Source organism: Falco cherrug, chromosome 5, assembly GCF_023634085.1.
Source record: "Falco cherrug isolate bFalChe1 chromosome 5, bFalChe1.pri, whole genome shotgun sequence".
NCBI lineage: Eukaryota > Metazoa > Chordata > Aves > Falconiformes > Falconidae > Falco > Falco cherrug.
The window spans coordinates 12,589,534-12,609,388 of record NC_073701.1 but is presented as its reverse complement, the minus strand read 5'-3'; the positions used below and the strand labels follow the sequence as shown (position 1 = coordinate 12,609,388).

The 19,855-nt window shown below is 41.0% G+C and overlaps 1 protein-coding gene across 19 annotated transcripts in view; it reads right to left on the bottom strand.

Annotated features, from left to right (window-relative positions):
* The window catches only part of DUSP16 (dual specificity phosphatase 16), a 75,920-nt gene that overhangs the window by 22,362 nt on the left and 33,703 nt on the right, over positions 1-19,855 (bottom strand). For 6 of the 19 annotated variants that reach the window (XM_055712690.1, XM_027815002.2, XM_055712687.1 and 3 more), the window contains exons 2-4: positions 17,239-17,320; positions 9,994-10,593; positions 8,752-8,890 (exon numbers count right to left, since the gene is read on the bottom strand). In XM_055712690.1, the coding sequence (XP_055568665.1) occupies positions 8,752-8,890; positions 9,994-10,224 (370 nt within the window). In that variant the 5' untranslated portion in view covers positions 10,225-10,593; positions 17,239-17,320. The remainder of the gene's footprint in view (positions 1-8,751; positions 8,891-9,993; positions 10,594-17,238; positions 17,321-19,855) is intronic. The other 13 variants (XM_055712698.1, XM_005446013.3, XM_055712692.1 and 10 more) reach the window with 5 other exon arrangements.

Below are 19,855 nucleotides of genomic sequence, written 5' to 3'. Positions count from 1 at the left end.
GAGTTGCTTTTAAAATTACTGTTGAAATAGCCAATTTTGTGATTCCTTTCCATCCTCAAGTGTTTGCAGAGATCTGCAGCAGAAGTTTTATCCTTAATCATCCAGAGACAGCTGGTGATGCTAATCAGGCAAGCGCATGCTGACAAAGCACAGAAAGGAACAGAGACCTGACTATACTTCAGAGACAAGGTGGATTAAAATTGGATGTGAAACTGAAGTGCAACAGCTGAGGTGCCCACAACTCTACAGTGAAAAGGAAAAAAGGAAACATGAAAATAGGGGACCTTCCTCTTAGGTGTAACTTACTTTTTCTAAATAGCCATTCAAGTATGGAGGCAACTCCTACAAAGACGAGAGCTCCATGCATATACAAATTCTAACAGTAAAAAACGTGACCGACAAGCTTACACTGCATTTGTTCTGGGAGGATTTCTTACTGCTTCTTTGTAAAGACAGTCATGAAACATGGAATGAAAGAAAGATGACAAATAGGCATTCACGTCACTCCATGTGTTTCCTACGAGCCTGCCAGCTAAAGCTCGAAGGAGAATCCCAGCAATTGCCTTTCACACCCAGAGCCTGGCAGCAAAGCTGAGGCAGAAGGGAGAAGAGATTCACCTAGAGAAGAAGTTGGTAACCAAGATGAAGGTGTCTGCCACCTTCTCCAACTAAGGCAGACCAATAAGAAAGACCAGAAGAGTAGCTTTCCATTTTCACAGCAAACAAACATGCTTTTCAACCAAATAATTTGAGGGGCTGCAGAACTGAAGCATCCCACCTGCCACTGGTGCCCACCTCACAGCAGATCTTTGGGAGCTATCGCAGCCTGAGCTCCCAAGGGCCCTTCTTGCATTGCTGGGACCCACGTGGCACTGCTGCTTGGTCACACCAGCAAATCCACAACCAGCTCAGCTCAACCCAAACCTGCTTTTCAGGGGGAGACACTAATTTGAGGCTCTGCACTGTACCAGTGCTCATTTCCATAGAGCTGACAAGAACTTCCTTTTTTTTTTTAATTTCATTACTCCTTTTGTCAAACCTTACTGAAGCTGACCAACTAGCTTAAACCTCTTTTGTGGGCTACAGCAGAGAGACAGACAACACGGTAAGTCCTATGAGCTTGGCTTCCCTAAAACCTCAGGCTAAGAAAAGCCTGTGAAGTGTTTTATACAACATCCCCACAGATCCAGCTGGCCCTGCGGCTCCATGTGCCTCACGTGGGATGCACAGAAAGATCCTGTATTGTGCTCCTGATGGAGATGTAAGAGTGAATGTGTCTGTTTTTCACAGGTCATGGAGCCTGCTGGAAAAGCCCAAGGACAATGCACACTGGTAACAGCAAACTTTGGCATTTCTCTTAAGTGCCATTCAAATCAGACACTGCTCCCTTCCCTCCCTGCTTTGGATTCTGACTGTTCGGAAAAAGCCAAAGGGAGAAATTGATTTTCTTCAATGAATTCTTGAAAACAGACTAGAAGCAACTTCCTTCCTTTTCCCACAAGACCTAACTGTCTGCCAGTTCACCAGTATTAACTCAGCATCAAACACAATTATTTTAAAGCAGGGAGTGGAAAAGCTCTAAGACCCAACTGATGAGTCAAAAATCTAAGACTACGTGCATGTACTAGGAAAAGCATTGCAAGAAGGAGACTTTGAAGCCTGTGGAATTGACAGATTATTCCACCACCTTCATTAAACCCAGAATATGCTTCTTTATTAAGGGCTCTAATTATTCATAATTTTATATAGCCATATACTAAAAAATATGATATTAATATCCCTTTATAAAGGAAAAGAAAAATTAAAAAGCAGGAAAATTTGCAACTAGCTCTACAAAATAATATTTAGATGCTGTAATTTTAAGTAAGCCTTACCAAACTGTCTGTATTCACCAAAGGTATGCGGTGGAGTACATTCATGTTTAGCTTTTCTTTTTTTTCTCTCTCTTCTCCAAATAGCAATTTAGAATTTGTTACTGTAAATGCCGATTAGTGCCTGGCACATAATGTAACATTGCTGAAAACTATGCTAAAAAAATAAATCAAACAGCACTATAGTAAAGACAAAATATACAACCCCCTAACTTAACCGTTTACTTTGCCTTGAATCAGATCAGAGGCTCTTAATGCTGGGACTTAACAGCACTTTTCGCAGTCCCATTCCCATCGAACATTAAAATGTTTATCTGAAAGCTGCAGTATAGATTTTTCCCTTGCTGTAAGGAAGGAAAGTTGTAAACTTTCTGACTCACGAGTTTTATGAACCTACAATGTTTCCACTCTGTTTAAACGAGCTGCAGACCTCCACAGGCCATTACAATTCGCACATTCCAGCTCCGCTCCGCAGGGATGCTTGCCATTTTCCATTACATTAGCTCAGGCTGGAGAGCCCTGTTAGCAGCGCTGCCATCCCCACACTCGCTCTCCCCTTCCCGTCCCCTCTCCTCAGCCATGGGGAGTCCTTCCACAGGATTCAAGGTTTCATGGTTTGGGAAAGCCAGGGGTGTTTTTATTACAGCAGCATTCAGAAAGTGGCCTCGTTATGCCAGGTGTTTTACAAGCACAGTAGCAAGGGAAGTTCTTTGCCCTGGAGGGTTTCTGCCTTTGGTAAGACAAGGTTAATAGGCAGGTTAAGCAAACAAGGTTTGGGGGGGGCGAGAAAGGGGTCAAGCTCTCCTTCCCACCCAAGTGGCATATAGAAAATTCAGACTAACGACAAGTAAAGAGAGCATACTGGACACTCAAGCTTGCCCTTTCTGCCTTTCAAGAAGAAAAAAAAAAAAATCTTCATTGTAATTTCTGTCAATTAAATTTCACAAGCATCCAGAGGTATCCAAAACAAAAGCAAACTTCAGAAGTTATTCTTGGTTTTGAGAAATGTTATGAGACCTCCAGACTAGTCAAACTTTGCTCTCACAGAAGACAGCAAGTGGATAAACATATGAAAGTAATAAACCCTACTCCCATTCTTCAAGTGCTTAAAACAATCATGGCACTAAATGAACACTCAAAACTGCATTTTAAGTACAAAGGGTGGGAGGATATTCGCAGAGGGCTCACTGTAGCCAAGGGTACTCGTTTTTCTATGCTCTCATTAAAAATTGATGGAGAGGGAGACTTTTAAAGAGGGTGATTCAGAGCTAAGCTCCTCTCACTCTCGTCTCCTCCCCACCGACACTGGCTACGCTCCATGGGTGACGGGACCACTCGGGGAATACTGCACTCCCCCGGCAAGACTTCTGCCTCTTTCAATAGAGACTTGCTTCGAATAGTGTCAACCAGTCAGAGTATCAGGAAAACTGGCATCATGGTGCAACTAATCCTCCTTTCTCTAAACACTGGCAGGGTATTTTAACAGCGCATTCCCACTATAATTATTTCAACTTGCAGATAACTTGATTATTTTAATCAATGACCTCCACTTGAAGGTATGTTCTTCTCCTTGAGGCAATCTGCAAAGACTTATGTGTAGGGAACGCTCAGAACTTTGGTCAGCCACACAAGCAAAGCTCCAAATCCAAATGGTAAAAGGCATCAGGATGTTAGACAGGAATTTATCAGACAGCATGAACCACAGCTCCCTTGTGCCATCTTTCAGTCCACACTGGGTACCCTCCTACTTGGCGTATGGGACTGCAAAAGTGGGGAAGAAAGCTCAGCCTCGCAGCCCTGGACACTTCAGGAGATAGAAATGATCAGGTCTACCTATAAGAGAATATTCTGAAGATTTCCTGCTCCTCTGCCACAAGGCACTGTTTTCCTGGTGACAAAGCAGGGAGAGCGCACTGGGCTTTTTTTCCGTACAGCTTTGCTTTAGGCATGTAGAGACAACACAATGGTAAACGTACCCTAGAGATACTGGCATTTTTATACTAGGATTCCTTTAAATGGGCTTCCAATTTCAAATATTTAAGAAAAATGCCAGCGTAAACAAGACTGTAGAAGAGTTCCTGACTCGTTTCCTTCTCCTTGCATCCCCCATGCAAATCTTCCATTTTGTACACACACTTTGTTAGGTGAGGGACAGGTCAGAGGGAAACAATGATTCGGGAAGTTTCAGCAAAAACATACCTTTTGCAACAGTCCCTGGCTAATCACTCACTCTTTTGTTTCCAGGACCTTTGCCCAGTCTCAATGGACTCATTCTGTTTGCTCTTTCTTTACATACTCACACAGCTTACAAATTCATTCAGTGCCCATTGCATGTGTCACCTGCATTCATCACTAAATAGAAAATTAATAATTTATGCCTCTCTGCTTATCACAGTAGCTTTAGGCTCTGTAGAAGCTTATCAGAGAGCTCTTGTAGAAGCAAAATCCATTAAATCACATCAATGCTGACATTTTTGATGGGTGTAAGGGTAGCAGAGATTAGGAGGCAATCCACCGCTTAGGCCTTCATCACCTGTCAAAAACACTTTTTTTGATGGTGACTGTACCCACAATCAACCATGGTTTTGGGAGGGAGGCACAGAGCTCCCGAACTCAGGGGCTCTGCAAGTCAGATGCAGGCTTCATGCTGGGCACCTAGAAAATCTGTAATTCTCTACTAGTAATTCTCTCAATTATACAGATAATCTGTGTAGTAAGTACGCAGAAGTTTATGGACCCCTTTTCAAGACAGCTGTCATCTGATTGAAGGATGCCAGCTTCATCTCCGACCACGAAGCAAGTTTTCTACAGACAAGACTTAAGCATTCACAAACCTCATACCATCTACAGATCAGGTGGATGACATTTAATGAAAGGCATGGCTCCAGCGGGGTGCAGTCATGCGCAAATCTGCATCTCGGCATACAGGCACTGGGTGGGTAAAACTGTACAGGCAATTCTAGAAGCTCACAAAAGGCTTAAAGTATATTTAACTCCTCTTCCACTTGTACACTTTAAAATCCAGTACATTAGGCATGTTTTCCGTAAACATAAGTTTTCCATACTGGTTCTCAGTGGCATTGAACACCACAGTACATCAAGTCTAAGTGGCAATTCAGTGACTGCCAGGAAAACATGTCCTTCATTGTTTGCGGGCAAAATACACTCTGGTCTTGTACGACTAAAAAATTCTTAAGAGTTCAGTGAAATTGTTTGTATGATCCTGCATTACAGTACTCTGAAGTTTAGCTAGTCCTGGGACATTTACCACTGCTCCACATCAACCTGAGTATAAGAATTCCCGCTTTTGGTTTCAGTTCAGAGCCACCACAGTGTTTCTCTGTAAGGCTATTACAATTTTTCTTGTCAGATTGGAAATACAGAAAAGTAGGCACTTCTGGTTTTTCAGAAATCCTTTTTAGACTGAGTCTTCTGTAAAAAAAAAAATAATAATCACAAAATAAAAGGCTGTGCTTCATCTTCTCCACAGGCAACATTTAAAAGGCAACCATCATGAAGACATCTGTGCTTGCATGAGTAGGAGCAATCCAGATTAAAAGAAGCAGGGAAGAGCGGGTGCTTTAGGAAAGTAGAACATGAATAGTTTCCATTAGCATAGTGGAATACAATTTAAGGAAGCCTCTTGACGTCTACCACCTTCATACTGCTAATTCAAGCAAGGATCAGTAGTCTATCAACTGTTTCTGCAGAGCAAGCAGAAACCCCATAAAAATACTGTAACTAGGAAATGGACTCCATGAATGTAAATCCAGTTCTAAAAAAACATAAAGAGAAAGAATCAAGTCACATCCCTGTGTTTAAATCTTACTTAACTCAGTAGTGTAGATGCGGTGATGAGAGTGGGGTTAAGCCTTCAAGTACCCACATTTCAGTATTTTGCACACTGTTAAAAATTAAGAACCAAAATAAATGTTTAAATTCCTGAAAACATTCCCTACCAGATTATAAATATTTTTATGAGGTTAGATCAAGAGCTTAAACTAATTGGTAAGGGTTCCTTTGAGGTCTTTACATTAGTTAGTTCAATGAAAAACAACCTCCAGGGTAGAGCATACCTTTAAGCACAACCTAAATAAAAAAACACCTCACTGAGTGCTCAGTAATGGGAGGAGGCAGGACGAACAGATGTAGGAATTTCAGATATTCATTAATTGCTGCTTATTCTATCCCAACAAAAAAATATTTTCCTACCCCAAAACGTTTATTTAAGGTCGGTATTTTAAACAAACCAGATTGAGTGTCATAGGGAAAACTCAAGTCCAAAGGTTTTTCTTTTTACATGGTGCACTGACCCCTACTCTCATTAAGGGCCATAAACATTTATGAGAGTTTGTCATCAGCTTGCTGAGACAACACATTTTATCTAGTTTGTTAGAGCCACGTAACAATGACCTCCAAGGAACTTTCCATGAGACTGAACCTAGCACCTTCTCCTTCACCCCACATCCCAAAAGGTTTCTTGTGTGTGCGTGTGTGTGCATGTGTGTAAGCACCTAGCTTTTTAACTGATGTAAAAAACCAAGACTATGGAATGTATTTTCTTAAGTAAGGATTAAAATCAGAGAAAATTCATTATAAGAGAAGGAAATGCTACAGAGCTGAAGGAATAGACTTGGCGGTAAATACTATACTACCAATTCATCTTAATTAGGTATATTTCCTGAAACAAGTATTTACCTGTAATAGATCAGTAGTAAACATTTCCCTTAATTTCCCCTTTGTTCTTACACTCCGCTACCACTGGTTTTAAAGCCATCAGTTGTTTCTGCATTCAGAAATATCCTCATCACTATCTATTTAACCAAAAATAAGACTAAATCCTCAAATGTAATCTTTGCTAAGAGAAATGCATTTGACACGCTAAAATAAAAATCCTCCTTTCTGTAAGGCAGGTTTTGACACATCAGATTCCCTTTCTCTCCCTCTAACACCCAAACTAATCCTTCTCAGGTACACACGGCTAAGTTCACCTCAGCTAGCTAATGTACACTAGTATCTTGCATATGGTTTAAGCTGCATTTTCAGCTTGAACAGACAACGACCACGTGCTAGAAATAAAAATGAAACAAAACAATTTCTCACGGTATCATTATGATACACACAATTAGTGTTTGCCCAGACTGGGGAGCTGGGGAAACCCCCCCTTCCTGGTACCGTCCACCCCAACAGGAGCCACAGGCAAGTTTCAGGATGGAGACACTGACCACCACCTTCACTGGGACCAGCAGAGGAAAAAGACCAAAGCCATGTCTCACATGTCTACAGAGGGGCATGTAATTAATGCAACATTAGTTACACGTAACATTAGTAACATTAATAAATTAGTTACATGTAACTAATCTATAGAGGGACCGTAGAAGGAAGGGAAGTTCTGTGATACTTGCCTCTGCTTGGCCTTATTAAGGATCCCCCCCAACTGCACCCTGCCATGAGGTCTAATTCTCAGTTATTAAGAGAGCTGTGTCTCCTATCATGGAAATGAAGTTGTGAATAGTCTGTATTGCTGCATGAAGATGTAATATGCTTCTGGTTATTAAAAAACCATCAGGACAGATGAGCAGAGTTGGGTATTCAAAAGATAAAAGGATTTCTTAAGAGACATGAACGGGTTCTAGACTGGCCTATTTTTTAAATAACAGTTTAAAATTTAAGAGAGCATCAACTACATATTTCAGCACTCTTACATTAAGCATTTTCTGTGCCTAGACACCACAAGTTTACTTGGCGGATCATATGGAAGAAGAGTTGCTTAATCCAATACTGTAGTCCACGACCCGCAGATGTAATTCTTACCAAGGCAGCAAAGAAAATGGAACCACCAAACATAGCCAAAGCAAAACCCTACTTAGTTTACTCTAAGTACAGCTCACATGAGCACCAAATACACCCAGCCAAATGCTGAAATTATTCATATTCTCTGTACTCGCTTTCAAAATAAGTGTGGGAAAAGTTCTCTCAGTACCACAACCACCTCCCTATCACTTCCATCTGAAGTCACTACAAACGTCGGTGAAACCTTCTTGCTAAGAGGAAGCATTTCACTGAAGTTATTTGTTTCCCTCATCATTACTCAGTCTCTGACTGTAGCTTTAACATTTCTCAGAAACTATACACGCCGTTAGATCACTGATCGAGTCACTGCAATGGATTTCCTACTTGCATTCTTCATTCCTTCTTCCTTCAGCCCTAGATCTACTTCATGCCCTCCTTGTTCCTTCTTGTGAACACTGGGTGGTTGACTGTTCCATGACAGAAATAACAACACAAGTGCGTGTTAACACCAGCAAATCCTGTCTTATAAGGACTTGAATTTCTATGAATGCTTTGACCTGATATTTGCGGGGAAAAAAAAGAAAAAAGATGGCATGTGTTTAAGGGAAAAGACCTAAACAGAGTACTACCCACTTAAGGGGCTGAAGTTTACGAAGTCACACCAAATAAATCTCTGTAATACTGGGAGGTCACCTCTCTTGTTCTTACTGTACTAATTACCAACTGAGTAAGAAGAGATTTTCCTCCTAGCACACATTTAAGCTGAAATGCTTAAAAGACTAGGAAAACACATTTCTTTTACTATTTTGGACCCTAAAATAGCAGCCATATGCATGTAAAACCCCCTGCATTGATCAGTTTCCATCTGCACTGCACTAATGGTGTAATATATCCCCTGTAAGATACAATTTCCAAGCGCTGTATGTATGAGTGCCTCTATATGCATAAAACCTACAGAAAAAGCTATGCTAAAACTGAAGTTCACACCAGCACTGCTGCAAACCTGTGTATGCATCTGCTCTAACAATAGCATTTTCTTTCTTCTCCTTATTCAAATGTTTTGGGGTTTTTTCTCGGCACATCATACCTGAAAGCAGATACACAGAGCTGAAATTCTTCTCCAGTTTGCCCAGGAGCACAGCAAGAAAGCAGTCAGAGGAGAGAGTGGTCACATCTTTAGAGCTTTGGTCATACACCACCACTTCCTGCTTGCAATCAATTTCAATCTGAAACACAAGTAAAAATCAGAGTAAGATAGGAAGGAGGAAGATGATTAAAAAGCACCACGTTATCACCTGCATCAGGGTTACCACATGCTGCTATGCAGTAGTTCAGATTTGTAGATTTCTTACATAGCTGTACGCACAACAGTTTTTATTTCATACTTAAATGCCTAATCAGATTTAATTCCTTAGGGAGTTTGTAAATTGATTATTTGCTCCAAGCTGAAGCACACTCCACAAATTTCTACTAATAAGTAATTTTATGTCACTTGTAAAATGCTTTACCTTCAGCTAGGTTGGTTGATTTGTTTAAAAAAGGCCCTACCTCAATTTCAGCTTTTGGGTTTTTGTGTGTATATACAGTAAAGAGACCTTAAATTGCCTGAAGCCACACACATTTTAGCCATTTATACATCTTTTTGTATAAGCTATGCTTTAGATAATAATAATTTGTTCAGTTAAAAAATGTTCAGTTTTTAACATTTCAAAGCAGGAACATAATACGTTATTTTTGTACCTAAAACATTTGAAACAAGTACCAATGGATAAAAAACCCAAAGACTCACACATAGATACAGATCAAGTTTTAACAGCTTAGCTATTTTCTTTTCACTGATAACACTATTTTAAAACAAAACCCCCAAAACAAACAACCCAAATCCATCAAATACTCACACAAAAAGCATTTTAAACAGGATTGACACCTACAGTTTCTTTGCAAACCATATGACCACATAGTACACAATCCCCACCAACACTGACCCCAAAGCATCCTCCGAAGTTTAGAAGGAGAATGTTTCCTGCCTTAATTACGTATGTTTCAGGGACTGTGCTTTGCAAGACATACAAGAACCCCGAGAGCACTCTTTCCAATTTCTAAATCCTTCCCCCTTACTCTGTCACTTAAGGGAGAGCAGGCTACAAAGAATCCCAAAGATGAGCTCAGGAGTAACCAACAGCCTCTTAGATCAGGTAAGAGCTCAGCAAAACTCAGTCCCCTAGTTTTGTTTTTTCCAAAATGGAATACCTAAAGATAAACTATTACAATTTGCCTTCCAGACCCTCCTTTAAACAAATACCCAGAATAAGAGGAAAATGACCCCTACCTTGTGTTTTGCTGAATGCTGAATGAGCTCTGTAATCAAAACTTTGTCCTGCTGCAGCCTCCGCTTCATAAGCTTGGAGCAGTTGATGTTGATGGCATCCAAGATGTGGGACGTATTGTATTCCACAAAGGGGCGGCTATCAATCAGCAGCAACTTTTCTGTACCACTCTCCAGCAAAGCCACCAACTTCTCGGCGACAATGAGTTGAGTCCTGATCATCTCATCGGCCATGACAACAATAAGGCCTCTTTCACCACCTCCCTCTCTAATTTGCTGCGATGATGTAATGGCTGTGTACTCAAAGGCTTAGCCACACCATTGTACCAGAAGTGTATGAGGTCATGCTGGTAGCGACTGGCAAAAGAAAAGTTAAACCCATTTTCAGAAAGAGCTCTTCAACTGAATGTCTCCTCCTGCTTCCAGTTTATTGCCGTTACAAAGGGTTCGTTCCACAAAGCAGCCCCTCACATCTGATTCATCAGGAGATGACTATGGAGTAGCCATTTCACAATTCAAACAAAAGATGCTTTCTGGCTGCCGCTGCATTACATCATTCTTTACCTTTGCTCCCAACCATCAGCTTTACACCGGACTAAGAGCCTGTAAGAAGGGGAAGATAAAAAAAAAACCCCACAAACCAGATGAGGCCATGAAAGTTTCCAGAACAAAGCATTCAGCTCTGAGGCTAACTGCACAGTGCTCTGCACCATATAACAAACACACTCCTGCAAAGTTCCCCTCTCTGCTGTATATGCCAAACACCTAGGGAGGGTATTTGCAACTACAGTCTCTGAATCTATTCCAACAATCTTGCCTGGACAATTATCTTGTATTTCAGGCAACGTACCCTGTCTTAATTGCAGACTTTTGTTGCCACTAGCTCTGCCTCTTCACAAAACTTTTGTTAGAATATAATTAAGAGATACTGCCCTAAATCATGGTATTCCTTTCAATAGCAAAACCAATTAAATGCGTTTCAGCACTTCACCACTTCGTAAGAAGTTGTAAAATCAGTTAAGATACACTTTTAAAGTTTAATGCCTTGGAAAGTATTTCACAAAGCAGCATGGCAAGTCAGGGAACCGAAACTTTACAAAAGAAATGATGAAACTTACACCTACCTCTCTCCTTTAAGAACATGGTTGAAGAGAAACCAGAACACAAAGCTACATCAGGACACAAGCATTTTATTTGAATTAATCACCAGACGTGGAACAGAGGCCTCACGAATACACTACTGAAAGGTAAAGCAGCGAGCTCTGTCTCTGACCCTTCTGGAGCAGGTGGGACAGTTGCATGACATGCATTACACCTTCCACACACATGCTAAATAATATCTAAAGCAAAACATCCTTTTGTACAATCAGATCCTGACAGCATCCAACCCACATCAGCCAAAACGGCGGTGGCAGCAGCGCAGTAAAAACACCTGACGTGTTTCACTGCCTATTTGTATTACTGCCTCGTGGTTGTCCTGAGGCTTTTCAGAGTCTCCCAAAATACACTTCAGTGGAACAAACCCCTGGAAGAACAATGCTCAGAAAGGAGCCACCACAGGGCTCCATCCATAAGGCGTTTAGCTGCATTTTAGTGCACATAGTGCCGCAGCTATAGATGCAACAAAAAACAGGAGTCAACTTACTTTGCTCCCACGGTTCAAAACTTGGTCTCTTAGTGCAATCATGGACATTTACAGAGACGGCTGTCTACCTAAGGCTGCAAACAGCCTGCAAACAACCACTCCGGAGGACACAAGCCACACATTCAGCCATCTCAGTTATCAACTCCAGCAAGAGTGGGAAGCTGAGGGGGGTGACTTCTTCAGCTGAAGTGGTGGAGCTCATAGGTCAGAGCCTGTATGTGAAAGGACAAGCCTGACAGAGTTCCTCACCTTGTTAGTGTGGCAGAGTGTTTAGAAATAAGTAATTGGGGCTCAAATCACTGCAGGGTAAAGCCGGCTCAGCAAGAAACCACATTTCTCCAGTTTGCATGTCTCACACCATCACATTCCCTTTTCCTGTTTGGGGAAGCGATTTTAGGTCAGCAAAACTATGCAACAGCTCTTGCACAAGGCAAAGCCAGCCTTCGAGCAACTCTTATGTCTTAGTTCTCGCCAACGCCACCCCACCTGTGACCCAAGCAGCCTTTCTACCTCTGCTTTCTGCTGGCTGGGACAAAGTAACATAACACAACTGTGACAAAACTGAAGGGGCCAGATGGAGAAAACAAAAATCTGGTTGACTGACACTATTGAGGCAGTAAAAATTTGTAAACAGAAGCAAGTTATGACACTATGTCTTCCTGGATTCTTAATGCACATACAGGTACATATGGGGATGAAGATTTTTATATGGGGTTTGGGTTTTGTTGTTGTTTTGTTTTTTTTTTTAATTTTACATCCTTGGTTTAACAGGTTCAGCTGGAAAACTCACGTTTTACTTATAGTGTCGACTTTCTGCTTCAGTTTGAATTGTTTATTATTTATCTTAATTGCAAGAGAAATAACAAATTCAAACTAATTTATAGATAGTTTATTAAAAGTCCTCAAGTCAGTTGGGTTTAGTAATGGAAAATCCCATGTCAGCAGATGTTTTACTCATTAGATGTATTATTAAAATCTACATATACAAAATCTTAAATAAATTAAATACTGAAAAAAGTACAAGCTTCACTTTAAGAACCAAAAAAAGAAAACTGAAAGAAACTTACTTCATGGGAATTTCATGTAGCAATACAAGAAAAACATCAGGTTTTACACAAACAGCCACTAGATTGACAAAATGTAATCTTCTATTTGCCCTGACTCTAGTGCTACAGAGCCAGTGCTTTTAAGCCTGTCCAGATGAATGGAAGCATATAGCAGTCAAATGCATATTGCTCCTAAACTACAAAAATTATTGGAAAAATTACTATACCAAGCCTTAATTAAATGTATTTTAGAAAAACCCTGTCTTTGCAAGCTGGTTGGCAGGTGTGCTCCCCCTCAAAGAGTAGTCATTATATGACTCATATATATATAGCCTTAGGAAGGTATCAAAAGGCTATGCCATTATGCAAGGCGGGGGGGGAGTGAAACTTGATAGTTGTGTCCTTTTCTTTTTTTATTCAGAGAGAAAAAAGTATTCTGCATTTTTTTTATTTCTCCTAACATGTCCTGTCACAAATTTTGATTCTCTTTTATTTGTATCAAAGCCTGCCAGATACCAAACCCACTGAACTCAATGAAAACTTTTCCACTGGCTCTAGTGGGAATTGGCTCTAGCTCCTTTGCAAGCTAGACAGTTTGTTCGTGAACTAGACAGTCTGTTTTGATGGGTAAATTGCTGACTTAAAAGTCCAAGCAGTTGAGAAACCACAGAACTCTAAAACAGAGGCCATTAAAACAATATGTAATCTTTAATTTGCCATTTTCAGTTTGGGTATATTTCTTATCTTCTAAATACTTACTGCTCACTGCCTCAAACTCTCGTATGATAGAAGTTTGTTTCAGAAGATTCTCAAAAAGAACTCAAACCACTTGTATATGGTGACTGGGCAAATAGCATGTAAAGAACATAAGGCAAGTGGGCTACCAGTCAAGAATTCTTTCAAATAACAGTTCTACCTTTAACATATATCTACACGTTAAGTTTCTGAAAGCATTCTGCTCATGGCTTGAAAGTAATAAACTTAACAGCAATGTCACCTCAAGTTATTGTGATTGAAGTCCTGTTTTGACAGGAACAGCTCCAATGGGCAGGGGAGGAACAACATTTTTATCAAGTATAGATTTTCGGGTTGTTTTAATTCTTTCTGTTTCTGGTACTATCAGACTTTGGGACCCACCTAAACAAGAGAAACTGGTAGCCTCCTGCTTTAGGTAAACACCAGAACCCTCCTCCCATTCCTAGTGACTGCTCTTGTAATTTAGCTACTACAAGGTGTTGAAATACCTGTTTCTTTTCTAATCATAGTTTGGAAAAAGCTAAACCTCAATTACGTTGCTGATCTTCAAGCTAGGAAGCCATCTTAGTCACAGGATGTTCTACACTGAAATCGGGATTATGGACAAGTGATCCGTAATCAAGCCATGAGAATACTGCATGAAGTCATTCACACACACAGCAGTAATACTGCATGGCTTCTTCCTCCTTGTAGGTGGACTGCAACATGTGGAACTGCTTGTTACCACTTTCAAAGAAGAAAATTAAACTTAACTTGCTGTAAAACTAAAAATATCTGTTCCACACTTTCCCAGTACCTTTACAGTTTCTCCATATTATTTAAAGAACAAAAACAACAAAACCCCTACTACCTTCCACAGAAACAACAGTGGATCTCCAATATGTACATGTAATGCTGCCACAGAACTACATGACCTCTCTGCCTCAGGGATTCCTGTTCCCATCCCAAATGGCTCAGATGGAGTGAAGCAGGCAACCACATAACTGGAAACCTGGCACTTAAGTTGTGTGTTTGATTCCTTAGTCAAAACAACTCACATTTTGTATGCACTCCTAATGCCTACTTCTACTGCTTTGACTCCAGGCAATTCCCTCACATCACAGCAGGACACTTGTTTGAGTTATCTCAGGCTTTGGCTCATGCGATAGCAACTATTTTTAAAGAGGCAGATGTAGTAAGAATGTATTTTAAAAACTCTCAGAACAACGCCCTAATTCTACCTCGGTTAAGGAACTATCTGAGAGCTTCCAGAAGCCTTGCCACAATCTCTGAAAGACTTGTGCCTCACATAAGTAGATAACCTTGAAGCTGAACCTTGGTGTCATAAATGCTCAGCAATTTTGTTCCCGACGTCACTAATGCCTGCTTCGTCAGGTGCCTACAGCAATACTCCCACATACGTCACTGCTGCATGGCAAAATGCCAACAAAATAACTTTACAGCATCTGAACATTAGAAGGTCCTGAAGGGCAGCTTTTGCATACTGAGCTTGAGTCACCTGAAAGATATGATTTTTTTAAAAAACATGTATTTTTCTGCTTTCTAGAAGCAAACACATGCACATATGAGAAAAATACTATCCACCCTGCAGACAGATTCCCTTTCATGTTTCTCAAGATGGACACAAGCATAAAAAAGAAACCCAAAAGCTGAATCAAAACACAAAGGTAGGAGATTCTAAACTGCAGGGCACATGCCGCTGCTGGCACATCCACTGTTTTCAAAGGAGTATTTGGCTTCAGTGTTACTGAGCTGAGAGCTGCCTGTGGTTCCAGAGCCAGTGCCAACACCAGCAGCAGCAGTCCCTATCACCACAGCCACACGTGACACTCGACAAACAAGCCTACACAAATTCCTGCACCAGAGAGGAACTCCTGATCGCAGGGTGAATTCCCACTCCTGCACGATTTTTTTTCCCCCAAAACATCTATGACAGCTAGAGCATTCCCTCACCAGCCTCAGAAAGATGGAAATAAAAGTTCTGGACAGGTGCTTGTAACCTGTGCTACTAGAGACTGAGTGACAATTAAGGAAAGCAAGGCGAGGGCAGGCCAATCCCTGCTCAAGTTGCTGCTCATCAGTAGTGAGAAACACAGGATCTGCAGAGCATAAGGGGAAATAAGACTTCTAAGTGAAAGTGAGGAATGGCTGTACTTGTTTGAACTCAGCAAGCAAGCCAATAAACTCCAGAGTTCAACAACTGTGTAACAAAAGCATAAGGTCTGGGACAAAAATGTAGATGAGGTGACAAGCAGCCTACCTCTTACCTGCCACTGTGCAGAGAGCACGGGAGTTGAGATCACAAATGCTTGTGATTTAAAAGAGCAGCTCTTAACAAGGGCTTGTGCTGCTCAGTGAGGGGAATGAGGGTGTCTTTTGGCTTTTCAGAAGATTCTGTCATCATCTCATAAGCACATCATTTCCTCACACTGGTTGGCGGGGGTTGAAGAACACAGACTTTCCCTCACCCTCCCGAGCACACACCACTTTGGTGCAAGTAGAGAGCAGCAAGGAAGTTACTCAAACAGAAACACATAGTTTTTTGGGGTTTTCTTTTTTTTACTTCTTAAATGTCACTTCCATACCATGTTCTTAGAAGAGAAGCAGTTTTAAGAATTTCACCCTGCTTTCCTTTGCTTATTCTGTATGATCAGAATGGCTGCTCCCTCCTCTCCTACTTTCAGTGCATCTGTACTTTAGATCTGTATATGTAGTCAAAGTGGATATAATCTTCTCTTTGTTGTAGAAACAGCAGCCACATGCATTTTAGATTACATGCTGTATATTCATAAGAAAGGCAAATGTAATTCATTGAAAAAAAAATAGATGGAGAATTTTCTGTTCAGTACCCTATTGCCCTTCATCCTACTTGAATACTCAGTTTTGATTAGTAGTTCTAAAGGAAAGTCACCCCACTTCACTGTGCTCAGCAATCTGAAAACTGAAACATGGAGAGAGAAAGAATCAGAAAGATAATCAACTTCTCATGAGAATAAGCTGCATAATAAACCCCCTCCAGTTCAAATTTTTAAGCTCATTCTACTTCTACACCTACTGCCTAGCAACACTTTTACCACCAGCACTCTAAGACAACTGGACAAAGCTAGATGGATGGACCTTCCAATTAGATAACAAGATACTGCTTTTTATACAAATAGTGGTCTTTGAAATAACTTCTTCTACTACCAAAACCAAACCAAAAAATACACCACCAAAACCATTTTGCTGACCTACTCAACACAGCCCTCAAATATGTGCAACGTTCTTGCAAATATCATCCATGCACCATCACCAACTGTAACCAGTATGATGGATTAGCATCACTTGCATTTACCAAGAAGCCAACCTCTTTGACATTCACTGTAAAACAATAAACTTTTTATGTATTATAGCAGGGAAACCTGACTGATAGAATGTGAGCTCATGGGAAGCATTAGAACACGCTGTTAATGTGTTATATCACTCTATTCAACAGCTCAGTGACTTCACCTGGGGACTCCCTTCTCCACCCATACAAGCAGGGAGCTTCTTTCCGTTTCAAAACACACTTTTTCACTTCAGGTTCACAGCATATAGTTCTGTGACATCCAGAATGAAAGCTTACCTAATCCACTCCAAAAAATACTATAATACATAACATTTTTAGTTTTCTGTTGCCTGGTAAACTAGACAACCAGGAAAAGTGTCAATGGGTTTTTAAAAGATCATTCTCTCTATGACTTCCAAGTCAAAGCAACTGAAAACTCTGGAGTACTTTGATACATATTCATTATTGTTTCATGTCAAAAAACAATTACTCACCTACATTTAACTCCGAATCTAAATGGGCTGAACAGGACAGAGGGAGGGTGGTCCACATACAAAGGCCAGCAGAGGGAAATACCTAAGCATAGGAAAAATTAAAAAAAAAAATAAAATAAAATCCTTATTAAAAGACCAAAAAAAAAAACCCCCACCAACCTAGAAAACGGATTTCACACTTTCAGTGCAGTCATTTGCTGTAAAACTCCCCCAAACACATGAAAACCTAGGTGAGAAGAGACTTAATAAACACTAGCATCCATTTACTTGTAAAGGGTCTGAAATAGAAAGTTATGCTATACTGATAGGAAAAAAAACACCAAAACCCAAACAGCGAGTTTCTCCACTATCTTTAAAAAGAAAAAAGGTTGGAGATGCTTCAAAAAACAACAAACAAACAAGAACCCCGACCAACAATAGCCTTATACACAATTTGACACATCTCCCTGCCAGAAAACTAATCTGTAACTAGCATTCACGGGTGATGCATTTGCATGAATTCAAAAACACTTGTTCAGTATCTGTTAATATAGGAGGCCGCCATTAAGGAAGTCTGATTACAGCTATATATTGCATGGACTAAGACTAATGAAACAGAACATCTCGGATAAATAATCCCACCTCCCCACACACTAAACAGGCCAACACTGGAAACTGGTAATACTGGCATCACCAATCATCACATACAGTCATACCCGTACAACTTCTGTACGAAGCACCTGCTGTTCCTACAAGAATGCATTAAATTATAACCTTTACAGGAGGAAGTAAAAATAAACACATTAGTGTCAATTCCAAACCGTTTCCTGGGCAGCTAAAACCAAGATTCAAATCATGACTATCAAGAGATGACAGCTCCACTTAATCACTGTAATATAACCCACGATAATAAATTACTGCCAAGCACTGCCTCATTACAAAACCCAGGAGTGGCTCCAAACCATGTAGTAAATGACATGACAACCATGAAGAGCCATCGCAGCAGAGGGTTGAACACATTACGACAGCCGGTGAACAGATTCAAAACGCACGTCACGCTGCAAGGAAAGGAGCTACAGGAATCACCTCTCTGCCTTGAGGCAACTGCTGTATAAGCCTCGCAAACACCACCAGCAGACCGTGGGGTAGAGTCTTTCAGACAGACGATTAAAGATTTTGTGCCCAGAACACTGCTCACTGGGACGGACACCTTTACTGGCACCCGCACATTTGTCCCCGGGAGGTCCCAGGCTGCAGATCCCCTCGCTTGCCCATCATTAGCACATGGCGTACCTATGCCAGGGCAGCAGGGCAGAGGTGGACGAGAAGTTCTGTTGAAGATTGTGGCAGGGCTGTTTCTCCCCCTGCCTGCTCTGTCTGGCAGATAACCTTCCGAGCCCCTGGCAGAGGCTCTGCAGGTCACCCTTGCTCCTTCCTCTAGCTCAGTGGCAGAAGCCCCGCAGAAGGCAACAGAGGACAAAAAGAAAGCTCATCCTACTCATCGCGTTTGTCACTATCCCCTTTTCTAATCTCATCCCTGGAAATGAAAGCTAACCTAGTGTTTAACACCGATTAGGTTCTGCCTAGGGATAAGACCCTATGATCAGAGACCACCTTGTGACAGTCCAAGCAAACAAAGTATTGGGACAAAAAGCATCTCCCTTTCTGTTCCTTAGTGCTTCACGTGCAGTTTCTGAAGTGTCATGCAGTCTTCGCATTCACTAATGCCTGCCATCCACACCTCTCCAAAGTCCTTACAAATAAACTAGCTACCACGTCAGGAAACTATATACTATTTTTCCCACTTTAGTGAACAGAAGTAAATCAGGTGCTTAACGCAGGTCCCAAAAGCCCTCATTTCACCACTGGATGCAATCAATTCTGCTGAAGAGCAGATGAGAAATAAAGCATATACTTAATTTCAACATCATTTACTGGAAGGAGGTGTCACATTTTTAGAACAGGATCCACTCACGACTGGAGAGTGAGCTGCTGCAAGTTCAGCCATAAGCATTCAGCGCATTTGGAAATTCCCTGGCAATGCTGTTAAAGGAACAGACGTTTCCTGTAATTTTCGGAAACATTTTATATCCCCCCTCCTCCTTTTTAGCCTTGGTGGTAACAAGGGGGAGGGAGAGAAACGATACCGTATTACCATTAAGTGAAATATGAAAGAGCCACCCAAGTTTAAAGTGGAAACTTCAGCTATTTGTGCTTAGGAGAAATTTTTTTTAAAAGAAAGTCTTTCATCATTAAGAGGCCAGGATTTTTCTGCTGACTTTTAGAAAAGAAATATACATCCTTTCAATTAGGGTGAATTACAAAAGGATATAAACTTGCCTTTTTACTTACTTCTGGCAAATAAGAAGTCCTCCAGGCCTTACTTAAATACTTTCTTCTATTCTCCAGAATTACAAATGGAAGCCTTTTTTTCTCTTTTCTTGCTCAGGGCCTTCCCTAAACTGCAGCTAAACGAATCCAACCAGTCAGGTCACACAGTGCCTTCCTCCCACAGCTACCAGCTCTGGTGCATCAAGCAAGCTAGAAGCCCGGGAGAGACTAAGCAGTCAAGCATGACAGCATCCTTCTAAGGATGTACCTACCTCTCCTTTCCTAAAAGTTTAATCCTGTCCTTCCC